The sequence below is a fragment of the Varroa destructor genome, unplaced genomic scaffold, assembly GCF_002443255.2.
Source record: "Varroa destructor unplaced genomic scaffold, Vdes_3.0 BEIS01000001.1, whole genome shotgun sequence".
NCBI classification, from domain to species: Eukaryota; Metazoa; Arthropoda; class Arachnida; order Mesostigmata; family Varroidae; genus Varroa; species Varroa destructor.
In genome coordinates, this window is record NW_019211454.1 from 1,762,115 (window position 1) to 1,780,477 (window position 18,363).

The 18,363-nt window shown below is 40.5% G+C and overlaps 1 protein-coding gene across 2 annotated transcripts in view; it reads right to left on the reverse strand.

Moving 5' to 3' along the window:
• Positions 1-3,556: 3,556 nt before the first annotated feature.
• LOC111243236 (uncharacterized) overlaps positions 3,557-18,363 on the reverse strand; it is a 41,532-nt gene continuing 26,725 nt past the window's right edge. Inside the window, exons 8-9 of one of the 2 annotated variants that reach the window (XM_086991364.1) lie at positions 4,579-4,653; positions 3,557-4,377 (exon numbers count right to left, since the gene is read on the reverse strand). In XM_086991364.1, coding sequence (XP_086847490.1) covers positions 4,221-4,377; positions 4,579-4,653 — 232 coding nt within the window. In that variant the 3' untranslated portion in view covers positions 3,557-4,220. Of the gene's footprint in view, positions 4,378-4,578; positions 4,654-16,578; positions 18,240-18,363 lie in introns of those variants that run through there. The other variant, XM_086991372.1, reaches the window with a different exon arrangement.

Sequence of the window (18,363 nt, forward strand, 5' to 3'; positions counted from 1 at the left end):
GTCTTCATTGGCAGCATCGGGCGTCACCATCATCCCCTGTCTGCTACTGCCACGGTGTTCGCCAGCATACTGACCCGGCAACTCCTGCCGGAACGGTCCCTTCACTGCCCAATTCTCTTCGCTTTTTACTCAGTCTGGACTCTTAGGAATAGGAATTTCCTTGGCCGCTCACTCGATTTCTCTACTTCTCCTTCAAGCTAACTTTGGTATTTCCCCACCGGCAACAGTAGCAGCTTCTAGATGGCGGCAATTGCAGCAGGCATGATGTCTTGGGAGTCAGTGAGACATGCAGCACGCAGAAACGCACTCAGTAAAGTCGTTTTCTTCCTTTCGGCCTCTCGCCTCATACAGGCATTTTAGTGGTCGCCGAACCTCTACAACGGACCAGCAATTTCCTGCACGTCCAAATCACACAAACTCATCCTGTACTAGTCTTTTCGCCTTTTCTGTACTTACTTTAGAAGAGGTACGCAGAATATGTGAAGAGACATTATATACCAAAAAGCACTATTAAGGCCGCATAGGCGGGTAAGCGTGTAGGCAGCCAACCAGCGAATCTGCCAGCCTGAGAAAATCTTGGTCGCACTGAAGTTGACAAGGAGATGGCCTAGTACCCGTTAAAGGTACCCATAAAATCTTCTCAGTAGAGCGAGAGCACGCGTTCAAACAGTTTTGAGTAAGGTGCAGCTGCGGCTTTCGAGTGCGCTTGGCAGCTGCCGCCGAGGCAAAGTAAAGGTACCGACCTAAGGCCCTGAGGCTTCCAGGTTGGGGAGTCATGCTCCCACTCCAAGCTCTTACAAACCATGTCTGATAGCAATGTATGCCTCCTAAGATTAGTCTACTTACGCCAACACCACAGCTGCTACTATCGTTGGCTCCTTAGAGATATTTCTAGTGGCTCTTAGACAGGCAGACAAGCATGAGATGAGATGAAAATAAAAGATAATCGACTGGCTGCAGGGAACGTCTAATCGTACCTTTCGCTGCACCTCTGCGCCACGATAACTTCGCCACGTTTAGATAAGGTATAAAATCACCAGAGCTTTTCGGCACGTTTTGTTTAAACTAAAAAAGGCAACGCTTGCATTCTCTCAATAAATGGGCGATTGTCGAACATGTGTAGCCCGTGCCAAGCCTTTTGTCGACCGTATTCGAATTAAACCTACTGTATTATGATGCCACGTTTCGTAAAAGAAACTGGCCATCGAACTGCTTCGACCTCAACCCGGCCTTTCAGTTTCGTCAAACCACTGTCCGAAACATCCAAGTACCACTCGAACTCTTAGTATCAGACTCGAAGGTCCAAGAACGAGAAAGCTGTACCATAGCAGGTATACTTGTTGAACCGATGTACTTGTTTAAAATAAGATTTGAATACATAGAATTTCGCAGCTAGAAGACGTTTAAAAAGTTTTAGTGCGATGACGATAATTTACGGTGTTACAATTATAAATCACGTATATTGGAAGAGACCCTAGATTAGCAGAAGTGTTTGCCGGTCTGATTTGATGTACATTCAAATATTGTTTAGAACCATACGATACTAAACGAGGCCAACCGGATGACCCCACTTACGTGTTGGATCGCTCTATAATTCGTGAACACTGTGCGCTTACCATAAGTAACATGTAGGGACTGCCGCGTGGACTTATTATAATAAACAAAAAAAGAATATCGCAGCAAGATTGGCCAAATACTGGAAGAGATTTTGAGGGTGTTTTAAAGCATGGGGGTATTCATTATACAGACACAAGGTTGTGTGCTGGATTTCAATAATTATATTTAGTATTACCGAAGTAAAAGGAAGCACATTATCTAAACGAGTTAGTCAAATAAACGAGAAAATGAGATGATGGTCTGTAAGAATTTAACTGTATAACTTACCAGATAACCTAATAATTTCTGTTAGCTCTACTGGAATGCGTATAACTATATGCGGAAATATATTCTGCAAATTGATGTTTGTACAAATAACAAATGATTTTATGCGTATGTTACATACGTATAAAATACAACGTTTGTCCCGCTTAGACGTAATTTAAGGTTAACTTGGGCAAAACGGCTCGTGTGCTCAAAATCAGATAGGTCTTTTTTTTATGGGTTTGTTAGAATACAAAGCCGAGCACTCTTTCTCCGCTATTAGGGGCAGTGCAGACGGAGTTTAGATTAATTCTACTCTTATTTTCCTACCAAGTTCAACGCACGAATATTGCATGAACGCAGTAAATGGAGCACGCGGGATTTTGCGTTGCTATCCACAGTTAAATGATTGTAATTTCGGCCTTTTCCGCTCACGGATAAGATCAGGAAGATACTTTTGGTCGCTGCCCCACAAGGACGATGCATCTTGCGACTGGGGATACTCAGAATCAAGATGTAGCGAGCTAGATCAGCACTTTTCTGCTCCATATTTTATGATGTGCTTCTAAAATATTTAATAGTTATGCACATACACAATTTTTTTGTATTAAAAACATACGTTGGCATCGATCTCTTCTTATTACTGCAAGGCGGACTATTACATTTTTATCTCTGATGTTTAAGCGTCTTCAAGCTGGGTCATAAGAAATAAAATCACGGTCATGGAGAAAAGTCTAGTCTAGTAACACAAGAGTCTTAACTTATGAGGTCCGCGCCATAACCTGTAATAAAGCGTACGCGGAATTGCTGATCACGAACGGGTATACGAGTACAGTGTCGTGACTAGGAGAATCAGACGTCCTCCTGCTCAAATAAAGTCTGGCAGGAAACGACTTCGTTACGTATAGCATGGCCTACTAAACATAGGGGATGGGCATTGAACTGATCTTGCTTAATGCTGAGAATTAGCTTTGGTCTGTGTTGACTGCATCAGTACTAAACAAGTTTACGATCCACAATTGTTATGAAGTCTCTATTTTATGCTATTATAATGTCCTATGCCGCCATGTCACAGTTTGAACATGTAATTTTCGAATCAAATGCTTATTTACTTTAAATAAAAAAAAAAAAACAGAATTACAAGCATGTTTCAGACGCATGCGTGTTCGAGTGCTGCTGATCCATGACAAATCACGTTTTCAAAGCAGCCTTATTTAAGCAAATTTTTATTTGCAGGCCTTACTTACAACAATAACAGTATTTGTTGCAATAGGAATTACATAATCGGACGTGCGCTTTACGCAAATACTAATTTTCTATATCAGGAGCAAAATGTCTGCCCCTGGCTGTTTCTCAGTTTTTTTTTTTTTTTCTATTTTGCATGTTTATGTTGCACATTTTTTTTTTGTAAAGTCTGATTTTATTTAAGATACACGTAGTGAATCGTACTTTCATAGAACGACACCACTTACGCCCTAAAAGTTTCCAGCTTCCTTAGTTCAAAAACACCAGCCCCATATAACTACTTGACTCAAAAGCGCCTCACAATAAGGTCAATACGTTTCATCCCTCACAGGCGTTTCTAGGTCGTATTTAAGCAAAAAAAGCTTTTTAAGAAGGGTTTAGTGGATATGATAGATATCTCTTTTACACTGTAATATTTTATTAAAATATATAATAGCATTTAATACAAAATAATAGATCGTTTCATTGAAATTTTTATGGAAGTAACGGATGTCTTTCCTTTAATTGAGATTGTACGATAGTGCATTTTTCTCCTTGAAGAAATACCCCATGCCTCCTCTGCTGTCAGGTGCCACTTTCGCCCCCCAAGTCCCAATATTATCAAATATTTTTGTGGAGCTCCTGCAGAAAAGTTGATATATATATATATATATGTATCTTCTTTAGTCATTTTTTATCGGGGCGTATCGTCTTAAGTTCGGTTCTATTTAAATTATCATTTGAATTTATGGTCGCAGTCGTTTTAGGAGGACGTTGACTTTGAACAATTTAGCTCAATGAAAGGTTATGCTATGTTCTACTTCACATTTACTGATCTTAGGCGTTGATCTCAGACTGACAAAAATCCTAAGTTGTTATTAGCGATAAATTAATCAGAAGAAAATTTCAACTGAATCCGGCCAACCTCTGAAAGTATATTTCTTTTCAAAAAAAAAACAACTTATTAAAGAGATGTATAAACATTTAATGTGAAACGATTTGACAAACGGGCAAATACCAACACTGATTATATTTGTATTTCGTTTAACGTACCTTGAAAACTTTATAAGAATGTATATCCTTTCAAATACCTTATAGTGTGTTGCCGCTTTTAAATCACTATCAGAATGAATCGTTTACGATAGAAACCATCGATAAAATTGGTCCAGATCCGACGAATAGAGCTGGTAAATGAGGTAGTTTGGCATTTGGTATATTAGACGCCGAGCTTTTTGCAAAAAAAAAAGTTTTTTTATAAACCTTACCTTTAACTTAGTTAGCAGAGCGGCACAACTGAAACAAAGTTCACTGGGTAAGCTAACTTGAGCAAAATATTAACTATGCGATGTATGTTATATAGCAGCTTATTTTATTTTTTATAGACAGGAGAGTATATTCACTTGAAAAAGAGCGTATTTTTTATCTCTGCTAAAGCAAAGAAAATGCTTTGGTTAGAGAAGGTCTCCCAAAAGTTGTTTGGGGCCTTATATCTACCTGCCCATTATTGCAGCTGATGATGACTTGTACAATGTTAGCTCTGTTGGTGGATCTCTTGGCGGTTCGCGCTTGCTACTGAAAGAAAGACAATCATTTTTACCTCATCGCCGTTCTAATCCGCCGTTAGTTCTACACATTAGACTCTTTTGTACATGATGTATACTTATAAAAGTCCGGATCTTCTGCCCCAATCCAATGAAAGGGTCCGCTGGATTGGCAAACACAGCTTCCTGAGACATCGACAAACTGAGCTATGTCTGGAACGCTTTGCTATTATATAATTTCGTGGGCCATCACAATCTATCTATCTATCTATCTACAAGTATAATGTGAGCGATGGTTTATGCAGTAGACCCAGTGGATAAATAATTGATTATAAATTAAAGCATAAGCGCCTAATATCAATCCTTTCTATTAAGCGTCTACCTAGCGACTCATAGAGGGCAGAAAATGTACTTTTTGATTTTTTGATAAACTTTATTGTTGTTCCCTGAGTTGTGTTATTTAGCTACATGGGCTATAAGCTATATTCTTTGCGAGTGGACATTTTATAAACCGTACGCATGAAGCCTTATTCGACTATGTGCCTTCTCAAGTATAGGTTTAGAAGTTTTAATGCTTATCGGCATTTTGCAGGGTTTCTCATATGTGACAATGATTTTTCACGGACCAGTAAAATATTAAATATGGCGCGCAAGAAGAAAGTGAGGATATCCAATAGCTACTTTCTAATGGTTTGTATAGCGAATCGGAGAGATTAAATCTCTTTCTAGAAGACAGAGTGGACTCCTATGCTGCTCGTGGGCTTTCCCACATCGAGAGGAGTTAGTAATAGACTAGTCGAAAAAGCCATATTAAGCGATAACACGACCTTAGAACCTCGTCAAGGTGAGTCTGTCGAGTTGGCGGGGCACAAAGGAAAGTTCAGCAGCAGCGTCCGACAGGATAAGCATCAGACGGTTGTTCTTATGCAACGTTTTCCCAATGATCACCTTTTCTCTCTCTCTGTCTGTATCTTTTTTTCCACCCCATAGAGCATAACGTTTTCTTCGATACAAACCCTCACAATATGGCACCGTGTTGGGATGTTTTCTTACCTATTTTCCCATAGTTGGCTAAACAGATATTGTACATTGACCTATATGAACGCAATTTTCATCCATACGATGACTAAAGCAAAAAAAACTCATGATGCTACCCGAAATGGTAAAAAAAAAAAGAGGTTTTTACAGCTCTGCTAAAGCAACTGTGTCGTCTATGCATGACAAACATTTGACCGCTGCATCTTTTGTCAAATAGGAACATATCGTCCTGACTCTCGTCGGCTATGACCCTTCAGCAAATGAATATATTCTAATTTTATATCTGATGTACCTTATAATTAGATTGGAAAAAAAACGTTACGAAATCTCAAAATAGCAGAAGAGTCATAAAGATGACAAAGTCTAGGTTTCTACCGTAAACACAAAATACCAGTCATAGATAGTCATACCCGTACAGTAGAAAGGTCGCCATTTCTGCTACATTAAGAGCTCATCAAGAATTTATAGAGTGCACGAAGCTATAAAATCGATTTGTTTTTGACTTTCGAGGTCCTACCTATATACTCGACAATATTATCAAAGTTAACTTGATGAGATAAACTTTATTTTAGTGCTTCTAACATGTTTGTTGCATAGATACATTATTAGATTATATGTATATATATATATATATATTATATAGAATTATTGGGTTCCTTAACCTACTTTTTTAATTCGAAATTAATTTTGACATTGACCGGATCTGTGTGCGACCCTTACTTGTTAGCTCAAATAACATATTTTATGCGACTTATTTATCTATAAAAAAATTCTAACACTTATTACTTGATAACTTTTGTGCAGATTTAGTGAAAGAATTTGTCAAGGAGATTGGTATATGGTCTCAGGTGATTAGGACAAAAATAATCAGAGTGAATGTAGGCTGCGTTAACAAAATAGTCTATTTTATATGATTGCTGCTGCCGATATTTACGAAAAAGCTACGCAGTTATCATACTTTAAGCGTAATAAGTATGTAAAGATAATTATTCCGTATTTGTATATATCATACGTTCTTCTGGCAGTTCTTAGACGCAAGCATCGTTTGTATTAGATATTGTTGGGTACACTGGGCGCATAAATTTGGTTTTCGTATACCTCAAAGTCTCACGGGAATGCAGCTACGCCCTTTGGGATCATGGCACATGATGATTTGGTCTCTTCAAGCCTTCGGTTCCCATTCCCAACTGAATTTAGAACATGGTCACAGGCGGTTACCCTATTTTCAAGCTTCCCAACCAGCTTGCGCACTCAACCAGATAATCGAAAAGAGCAGTTTCGGAATTTTATATACTAACTGAAATCAAAATAAAAACAGTCCTATCTCCAAGTAGAGGTAAGTGTCGTTCGTATGGGACAGCGGAGCGAGCTAACCAAACAATCATCTAACTGTATGGTTACATAACTTAAGCATTCTGGATACATCTGACGGTTTAGGTCATAAAAATGAAAAAGAAATGCATGTATATCTCTTTTAGCGGCATCTTCATCCAGAAGTTTCCAGCATCAGATGGTCTTGTCGAAGCTAAATATCCTCTTTGTTATATATATCACGATAGAAAATAATTAATCTTTCATTTAATCTAAAATATGTCGAACGACAATGCAAAATTTAACAGTCCTATATATTGAATATGTCGATAGAGAACTTCTACACACATCTGCAAAACAATCGAATCAATTGTCCGAGACCGTACATCTCTTCACCTACCTATTTTCACTCCGCCATAATCTTGTCCCCTGGACGTAGCTTCGTCCAGGTCCGCTTCGTTGATTTGAAACTGCCAAGGACATTTTCCGTCAATATCTGACTCCTATACTGGGGCTCAGCGAACTGTTACTATGTATCGAGCACTACTGAACATATTATCGCTATAATCGCTTCCGGGATAATCGTGCGTTGAACCAAATTCAAATTTGCGGAAGAAGATGTCTGTTTAACACAGTCTCACAGCGGGACATTGTTTTACCTAGGTCCTCTTTGGCGAGCCGCCTACAGTTCATATGACTGAATCATCCATTCTGTTGAAAGAGTTCATTTACCCAATTGTGGAATATTGTTGCAAATAGGAATAAAAGGTATGCAGCGTGTGATTTGCACAGAGCACTTGATCCGTACGTTCCCGTTACGGTTATGTGTGTATGGTACCGAGGCAAGAATAATCGGTCACTCATGCAAGACCTTTGGTAACTGGCAACTTAAAACTGATGTGCGACAGAAGAAAGTAAAAGCCACATATTTAACCTCGGCCAGCGACAAGAGCCGCAGTAGAAATCACAGCAGCTGCAATTACCGCTAAGTAAAGTAGCGCGCGCGAAGTCAGTCGCTGTATGGGTCTGTAGCGAAAGGTCCAGTCGGAGCTCGGAGGGAGAGGTCAGGTTGGGTTGGGTCGGGGAGGGAACGGCAGAATTTTCATTTCGTGCAAATGTACACGTGTCGGGTCTGTCTCCGAATTTGCGTTTAGCTTTACTGGTGATTAGTTACATCTCATTGCAGTTAACTCATAAGGTGAGCTGTGAAAGCAGTAAACACCGAAAACCAGACACGATCGCTGCATCGAACTGTTGTTGTTTACAGCATCCAGCTCGTTTACTCGTTGTCAGCAGCATCCAGCCAATGCTGGGCTGCTAACAACTGCATTCTTCAACCACGACTCTAGTTATCTGTAAGAACATGTTTAGGGTACGCTTTGTGCTTTCAGGACGATTCTGACGAGAGGGCCCAACCAAATAACAACAATAAAAACCACGGGATCTACACCCCATCATCATTTGGTTAAGGTTAAGGTCTCCTATATTTAGCTGAGATTGTGCGCAAATAGTATGGCTACCCTGTTGTCGTTCTTGCTGTTGGTAGCTGCCGTTTACGCCCGCAAAAGTCTCATTTGTCCTATTTCTCAACGCCATCTGTTGGCCATGTATCATCATAACATGCCACGAAGACGTGGCTTACGTCAAAATAGACCATTGCATGAGCAGACTAGATTTATTATCTGAATCCTATTATTTATTTATATATTATATATTATTATTTGACCCATCAATATTTCTTGGACGTTGGAAAAAATTATCTCCTAAGATGCTACTTCACGCCAACTTGCATCCATGTACACATAAGCATATCTATGCGTAGACATCGAACGGATTTAAGCTACACATCAAATGTGACATCTAGCACATCCTTTTACTATAATTTTGGCACCTCAGTAAATGTAAGTTGTTTGTCGACAATAAACGACTTGATGGCGTTAAGTAGAATGAAACTAAGTTACAGGGTTTAGCTTTGCAAATACTATTTAGTAATTCACTTCAGAGGAACTTCAGCATTGCTTTCCAGTACCGTTACGTCTTGAGCCAATGTGTGTTACTTGATGACTTTCTTTTCGGGCCGTGAAGAATAAATATATTTTATTTGTTTCTAAAGTAAAATACTACCCTGTCGTTCCGAAGTTTTTTCCCGATCGTCATCATGCGGACATATTCAGGTACAAACGTAAATGATATAGCGGATTTCCTAGCGTTGCTGTACTTACCAAACTTCATTTAATTGCCACTAAAGATGATACCAAATCATATTTAGCCCAGCTTCACCTGTTCGGCGAGTTTAGCATAAACGTAATGTGCCAAATCACATTGGTCCTTTTTACATTGGTTGTATGATAATACAACCTTGTGCAGTATTCATTAAAAAGCTGACAGGCGGTTAGGTGCAAGCAGATCCAAGGTTAACAGAACCTGCTGAACGTTTTAATATATAATAGTTCCGACGCCATAGTGGGCGCTACAGAGAGGCTGCACATAACAAGTAAAGACGCGAAACTCGGTGTTTTCTCGTTGATGGGATCCGAAACCCTGACTAATGAGAGTGATACAGGCCGGCAACAAATCAAAAAAACTACTTATCTGAAGTTGTGAAGGCAAGGAAGATGCCACATGCTCACTCTGTTGCGAGGAACAATTGGCTAAGACTTAATCGCTTAGTATTTAGTACTCTATTCGCTTTATGTGTCCAGTATCAAAGTGTTTTTTTTGCCAGCAACAGCTGCGCCGATCGTGTCCCGAGTGCACGGTACGTCCACCAACCTTCGATACATTCTGCCAGCGTTCTCACCTTGGAGAAACAGCAACATAATAATTGAATATATTGATTTCTGGTAGTGACGGTATCTCTGCCTCTAAATTCGTTAATGACGGCCAGCTTAAGATCGTAGACAGATAAAGACTTTATTTCCATATTTATCAGTTTTCGTCTGCTAATAGGACGCAGTTTAAAAATTACTCAAACACCTAGACGCACGTTCCCGGTAGCCAGGTGTTAGGATACCTGAGAAAATATTGCTTGGCTCTGAAAAACCAGGAAAAGTGTGGCAGGTATAACGAGGATTCTATCGTTGAAACTATTATTAACAGTGGCACCTTCTGGATTCAAGAATAGCACCTCCTACCTAAAGAACGCACACCTTTCAGAGTTGACAAGGGTCTTTGAGTCACCTTCAAAGGGAATAACTGTTAGATTAATTTCTATCTTTATCGGTTATACACATATGTATTCTTCATCGTCCACAGAAGATATTTTTTCAACGTTTTGAGATCCATACAAGGCCAGTGATACAAAATCACTCCCCTTTTTTAAACGTAAGGTAAAACAGTGTGACAAAACGAACAAAGGGAACGCTTTTTAACAGTATGTTTGTCTATTAGCAGCTACAGAAAAATTACAGCCACCACTTCCCAACAACTTGATAGATCAAGTTTTCACTTAGCACATTACAAAGACAAAATATGATAGTATATTATAGAATATGTCACATTACCAAAATTATTTTGTCTAACATCACAGGTGCTAATACTGCTGGTGCCACGCGTAGTTCCTTTCATTTCTTTTATTTGTCGGCATTGGCAATTTTTAACAATTGACATAACCAATTAAGAGGTTAGGCTGCAATTGTAAACAAGTTATTATAATTGCTCATCGTACTTTATACTAAAACTGGCACAAGTGAATCCGTCAGACTTTCAAACTGTATGACTCTTGAACCAGCTGAGCTGAAACGACCCTTTTTCACTTCCTTTTAGAGGACCTTTCCTTTATTCTTTTATATACCTGTACCACCGCTCCGGTAACTTCTGAACAGCCCCACACATGGCTTCTTTACCTTGAAGTAAATCAACAGTGGGATATGTTTACTCACCAGTTGCTTTCTTCGAGGCATGAAAGGTCCCGTCATTACACGGACTTAGATCGGCAGAATAAGCGGGTCGACGCTAACGTTGGTCACTACATTGTTCAATGCAGGAAACCAGTGAGTGTGGCATGGCGACGAGATTTCGTGTTGTTATTAAGTCATGAACCAGATTGCGCATTTTAGATTGCCGTGACGGCCTCGATGCAACGGGCTGCATCCGTTGTTTCAGTTTCAGTGAGTATCACCTAATAGCAGACGTCGGTCCCCATTACATCTGCTGTCATTACCTTACGTCCGAACATATTTAGCATTGCCATCGGACCCACTTTCTTTTCAGGACGATGCCATGCTTTCGCCTTTTCTGACCTGCGGTAAAGATTGACCTATGCCTCGGGTAAGGCGACCGGCTGCCCTCAAGTCAGCAAGGCTCAAAGTTCTGCTTTTATGAAAAATCTGCCCTATTGTGGCAATGCATTCTTGTCTTTCGGCTCCCGATCTCTGGTCATTTCCTTGCTGGTCTTCCAATTTCCGTTCTTGAAACCTTTGCACCATTTGCTCACTAGGCTTTCATTAACCTTCGATGAATTTGCGCAACGGTATGACCTTCGAGGAACTGGCAACTGAAAGACTAAAATATGTTTTTTCTTTCGAACTTATTTTGCTTAAAGTAAGCTCAACTGGTTTCCATTCGCCGGTGATTAGGGGACTGGAGTATCTCAAGGAGTGGCCCAAAAATAGCACAAAAATTTCAAATTACGCTGTTTCAAGACCGGATTCGTTTGTATCACAGAGCCGTCAAATAGATCAAACGCGATTGTAAAATTGGTAATTGCAAAAAAAAATGTCACTTTACTAACTGTTGTTATTGTCACGACTGCTTCATGGTTCAAATACTCATGACCAGCGAATAAATTGAAATAGCCGTGTATGGAAGGCACATTTGCTAATCAGGATGATTCTATCTATGCACGATGTATCTGCGTTTCACTATTGCCGTAGTAATCTCTGAAGCTACCGAGACGGCGATTGAAAGCTCGATACGAAAACTCGATATGGCTCTATATGAGCCACCTCCAACCGGGCATTCTAAAATAAGGCAATGGAGGCTTTGGCATAAAATATCACGGTGCGCAGCCAAAGATGTCCCAAGTCGGCCAATGTGTACCAAGTGTACCTATTTCACGGCCATGATAGTCATCGATTGTACGTGCACCAGCGGTAAACCTTTTTATATAGGGTGTATTGTATCTAACAACAGCCTCAGTCTGACTGACAACACCTTTACAAGGATCTATCTCAGTTCATGATGAGTTCTTAAACATAAAACTGTCAATACGATGTGTTGGCTTGACCTGTCTGTTGACGGCTTTTCGTAGAACCTTATGAAGAATCTGAAGTTACACATATTTATATCACATGGTGTTGATGTACGTTGCTGCACAATATTATGCGACCTGAATTAAAGTGTCCACTAAGCGAATTTTGCTTGATTTGGCCTATAAGTGTACTAAGAGCAAGGCAGAAGAAAACCAAATCGTTCGTGACGCTCATTGTAAGTCCGGAAGCAGCTTAGAAACAACTAGCAATACTACTAGAACGGCATCGCTGTCTTAACCGATGTGTATGCGCGTGGTCGATCCCAATTTCCTCTTTTAGCTCTTATTTCTCCATGTCTCATCGAGAGTCGTGCATTAAGCCACGGTAAATGGGCACATCTGTTTCCTTATCCATCGTACGTGCTTCAGGACGATGCTTTTGCTACTCAACTTTTCCCTTTTCTATTACCCACTTCCTTTGTGCCTGACCTTTCTCAAGCGGACCGACAGACACGAATCATCTCGGAATACCATTACGCCAACATGGGTAAAATAGGTGTTTATTTGTTTCGTCGCCAACGGGGAGCTACTACTAAGGCTTTTGCCGCGGCTGCTATCATAAAAGCGTTGTAGCACTGATATGTGGGGCGTCGCTGTATCGACGCTATGTGATGTTTTTCATTGCTCTATCGCTTTTTCCTTAGCTTAAAATGTGTTATGTATCTTCCCGATGCTTCCTTCACTCTTTCAGGCAACCTGGCTCGTTTTGGCTTCGTCTTCTCTTTGCTTGATTCGCTGTCTTGGTTTGTTTTAATCTCAACGGACAAATCGGGGCTACAAAAAAAAATAGATTCCTTAGAAGAATCCTGTTCAAATTGTCCTTGCTCGACGAGAACATAATCAGGCGACCAGTTAAATAAAAGTCTTCCGTGAACTAGAAATAGAGACGTTATCCTAAATTGCAAGAACCAGCAATACAAAAAAAGCCAACAAAACACACCCATAATACTGAACGATAGGCAAGTTCTAGCATTCAGGAAATTGATGATACGTTTGAATTAGGGAAAATTACAATAACATTAACTTATAGGGTTAAAAATGGCTTATCATATTATAGTCCTTTGTTAGAAACCTCCTTTTTTCCAGTCATTTCGTTAAGTAAATAATCACTTAAACAAACAGATCCAGGATAAAACGAACGCTAAACGACTTCGAAACATCGATACTATGCATCTAGTTATCTTCTGTGCAGTTCCTAGATTAGAGCAGTTAAAAGCGACACAATAAAAAAACTGGTAGAGTACAGAACTACTTTAGAATATTATTATATTTTAATTTTGATGTCGCTGCTGCTAGGTTTTAGTTGGAATTAGGGGCAATCACCGGTCATCGCATCTCTCTTGTTGTTGACTTTTGTCCTGTGGAACAGTGACAACACGAGATGACAAAAGAACAACACGAAAATCCCCGATATATTTAAACTAGAGCAGATTAATTATCTCGCAATAATTAGATATGTTGTCGTTTCAGTTTTTCTCAAATAAGTTGTTTGCACAGCCATCTCCATTTACCTTTACCCAACAAGTGCGTTCTAGTTGCCATCCCAGTCAAGTTCAAATTGTGAACTTTCCCCTCCTCCTGCCTGGCAATTGACGTTGTCTGTTCGTCGACAGGCTCTTGGCCCCTCACAATGTTGACAATGGTTTCAGCTCAGACGAATCTCTTGACAGCTGCAGTCAAGTTGGCTTGCATTCAGAGCTGCTGACTAAAGCCAGATCTGCGATGCAGGCGGAATTCAGGAGGTCGTAAGGAAAAAGGACATGTAAGGGCCTGCGCGTATGTATGATAAGTGCGGAGGGCTAGCGAGAAATGGCACAGCTTATGTTCAAATGAATGCCCCTATACCCAAACTCATATAACTCGGCTACGGTGTCGTTCAAGTGAGCACAAAAGCGAACAGGGAGGGGGACAATTTAGGAGCCGAAGCAGATGTGGCTATAGAAGCGGCGGCGGCAGCAGCAGCAGCAAGGGTACGCAGGTCTTCTTATCATAATGGATTAGCCCCTAGTAGCTCTGAGTCAGCACTCAAGTATAGCCCCACACAGCCAGCACATTCGTAGGCAGCAAAAGAAAAGAGTTTCGAACCGCGAGAGAGTCGCCTTGTTTCGTGCTTCGCGTTTAAAAGATGAGGGCTAGTAGTTGCGATCGTGCTGAGATATGTTTGGGACCTGGTCGATTCGTGCTGAAATATATATCTGTACTGTCAGTGCATAAGTAATCTTTTGTCTTGCCCCTTTCTAAAGTCTATTGTATTTGACTTATCACATGAAAATAATTAAATAGTTAAATGTCTCGGAATAACCACAACAAGGTGGATTCCAGATCAAATGATATTCGAGCAGAGAGAAAACGAAGGCAGCAATGTCAACATCATTACAATTATTACACAATATTAACGGCAACAGTGGAAGCGGCGGCGGCGGCGGCGGCGGCGGCGGCGGCGGCGGCGGCGATAACTCCACTAACGCTGAACGTAGTGGGTCATTCGTGAGACTCAGCTATTGAATAAGTTCTTTGACATATTTCGGTTTAGATTTGAGCTCTAACTACCCTAGCTATTTTAACTATGTGGTTGTCATAGGTCTACACGGCTAAGGGAAGCACAATTGAGGCGTAACGCCAAAATCTGTCCGCCGTATCACCACAAAAGAGCAGGACAACGAGCATCTAGACGGTAGGATACCCTATTGGCCTCTGGAGGCGTTGCTAATTTTCCCTCTTATGGAAGAGACCTCAGACGCGCATGAGAGAGGAAGCGAAACGATACTTAGTTGTGGTACCCCGTACGAAGGATACTAAGTACAAGGCCAGGCTGTATGAAACATAAAAAGCTTAGCAGATGCTGACTGCTGGTAAAACTGGTCGACTCACTCTATGTTAGCGGCATTATTTGACGGCGAGCTCTGGCCATAGAAGCTAGATAGTTTTTGGTCACTCAAGAAGTATGTCAACTAAGTTCGTTTGATTTTCACTATTTCAGCGTGAGAGATTATTATGTCGTATTGTTTTACAAGTTAAACGTGCCAATTTTGAAAAAATGTAACCTGGCTTCTGACATCCACCGACTAGCCACTAACAGGGTGGAGCATCACAATTCGGGATACCTATGCTGCTAGATGGAGCCCAGCTGGGCAACGGACCGAGGCGAATACCCATCTTATGCTTCTTCTTGTATTATTACGCGCTTGAGTAGCCAGCACAGCCACTACCACCTGCAATACCACTGCCGCAAGCGACAGCAAAGGGCGTTCAGCCAGTCAGGCTGTTTACCATTGCCCTTGGCGTTGTCTAAGATGATCTCAAGTGGCGTTTCGTCCTATGTTCTTTTATTTTTGCATCAGTCCCCTAAATGTCCGCTCTTTGTACCACGTATGCCCTACTGGCATATCTGCCTAACATGTGACATCTGATTTCGGCTGTGGAATATGAACGCTACGCGGCCAATGCATTCTGTGTTTTTTCCTCTTCTCTTATTTTACATATTGCAGCAGTGGCAGAGCAGCCTCCTGTCAGTTGTCTATATCTCTGTCAAACAATACGAACGGATCAGCGCCCTTTTTTAGACTTTTACTCAAACACAAGTTGAATTTCTTAGTGCAGTATGTACAGAAAGCACAGGTTTAAGACCTTTGTTTTGTACAATCAATCTCGCGGACTTGCGATTAGATGGGCCGTGGAAGTGAAGAGTTATTAATAATCACAACAAGGATTTATCTGGTCTGACATAAAGGCTCATCAAACCTTTGGTGGTTTCCGTAAGCTTCGCTCAAAGTTCTCCAGTAATCAGTTTCTACACATAACTAGGAATTAAGCACTCGAGATTTAACCGTTTACTTAAGTTTTTACAAAGGTATGGATGCTATTCGACGGCATCTGAACTCCTTTTTTAACCCGGAAGTTATTTATCTTTCGCTTTTTAATATTGCACTAAGATGTCTATATGTGGGTTACAACCTAAATGTATAAAAACGTTCCTTGTTGCTGCTCGGCAACTTCGAGCTTTTCTATCAAGTTCTTGACTTGGCTGAGAGCAAGCAGGTTTCCGAAAGCCTCAGTGCGTCTCATTTAGGTTTGGAAACGTCTAGCTTTCAACTCTCTCCTCATAAACAGATAGACGCACACACAGTAAATGTCTCTGAGACATAAGCTTCCGTTTGAACTTCAAAATCACACCCACTAGTTTTTTGGCAGTCTCGCTAAGCCCTTATCATCGATACGATCCTTGCAGGGGCATGTTTGCCGCCATTTCGTCGCTCCTCTTTTAGGTTAATTTCACTAGATATCGACAGATCGACAGACTTCTTACTGGGTGTTCTGGGATGTCTCTGTCGATCCCTGCCGGTCTGTCTTTCGTTGTCTTTTTTTTGCTGCCTTCTAACACGACTACCCCCAGCCCGTCATTTTGGTCGACCCATTCCACTCAGCCTTGTCTGGGTTCTCATTTGGTCTTTTAAAACTCGAAGTAGACCTACCAAACAAGTGAAACAGACGCAGTCGGCAGCACTGTATAAGCCATTTCTTCGTTATAGGCCACTAATGTAGCACTTGGTGTCAGGCTCTCGCTGAAACCGTGCACAGCTACTACAGGGAATTTCAACGCGTCCTTCAATTGCGTTTCGTTTTAAACTCAACCTGGGTGCGTACCGGTAATGAAGGGTGGTGTTCTACTGTAGAATAGCAAGCCGTTGTTATAGCAGAGGGTGTGCACCGGTAAAGGCTGCCGCGTTTAACCTCTCCATCACATAGTCTTCATTGCACAACATAAATAGATCTGCCAGCTGCTCCTCGTATAACACATCTACTAACTGTGCTGTAGTCAGGTTTGTGTGGAGTTTCAGGTGAATGGAACAAGCTAAGTCAGGACGAGATAGAGCCTGCTTTCGATACATCGAAATGACCCTATTTTCATTTCGAAGACAAAATAAAGGGATAACATTTAGGCTTTCATTGCACACAGTCGAGGCAAACTCCCACTCAGTGGTGACCTTAGTCTTTGCCCCCTGACGATGTACGCAAATGATAAAATCTCGACGCCCCTAAATCAGTGCGACACGCTTTGTTATCTTTGTGGTATAAAAAATAATAGGAAAGTTTCGAAATACATTATCTCACTATATATAGTGAATTTGAAACACTTCATTGTCATAAAAAAGACTACGAGAATTTTTCGTTCAGTAAGTTGATGATAGTCTAGGTTCTATTGATAGAATAGATGTTATTTCCTTGTGGTGGTCGTTAGATGCAGACGATTGGTTGTTTGATTTAATAATCATTTTTAATATGCTATATATAGCATGAGACGTCCATTGTTCATATGCACAAATTTTTGTTTAAGCTCTCGGTCTACGCTTTATTTTATCCGATATTAAACTGGACTATATTGGAATACTTGTACTAGTACCTTGGCTATGCTGTCGACGCTATGCTAGATAATTTATCGAGTGCTTCTGATAAATCTTATCTTTTTTTTTTTTTCTGCCTGCAACCGATTGATCTTAATATGACGTGTCGCCAATCAAAAAAAATATTTTCAATTTTTAGGCTTCAAAGTAGTAAATCTCTGCTAGAAAAATCACATTTTTTTTTTACATTTGCATATTATTAAAGTATTATTTGTTTTCTTTTTGTTACCGGAATATAACTTGGACTTCAAATATCGATAGTACCTTGAATTCTAAAGAGCTATGCAGATTAGCTTCTGCTACCCGCTGAGATCCTTACAAATGATAGACTATTGTGTAAGGAATGTATTTACATCATCTTTAAACATCTCGGTTTTGTCCAAGAATCTGTGCATATTGTTGTTAATCATGTATCCATCTATATCGTCATCTTTCTTTGGTGGACCGAGTTAGGTGCTACCTCACTTTTGCAACTACATCGACGTACTTGATCAATCCTATCACAGCTTAATGGATAACGTATTTGCCTGCAATTCCTAGGGCCACGTAGGTTCGAATCCACGCAAAGACACACGTCGTTTCGCGCTGGGAGCCAGTCTTCTGATGGAATACCTAACGGCGATGTAAAATATATAAACAGGAAATCGATGAAGGCAAATACGGAATATTAATTCAACTAAATAGCAATTCAATTAAAGGTAAAATCCAAGCGGTAAGACAACGGAAAAATACTCAA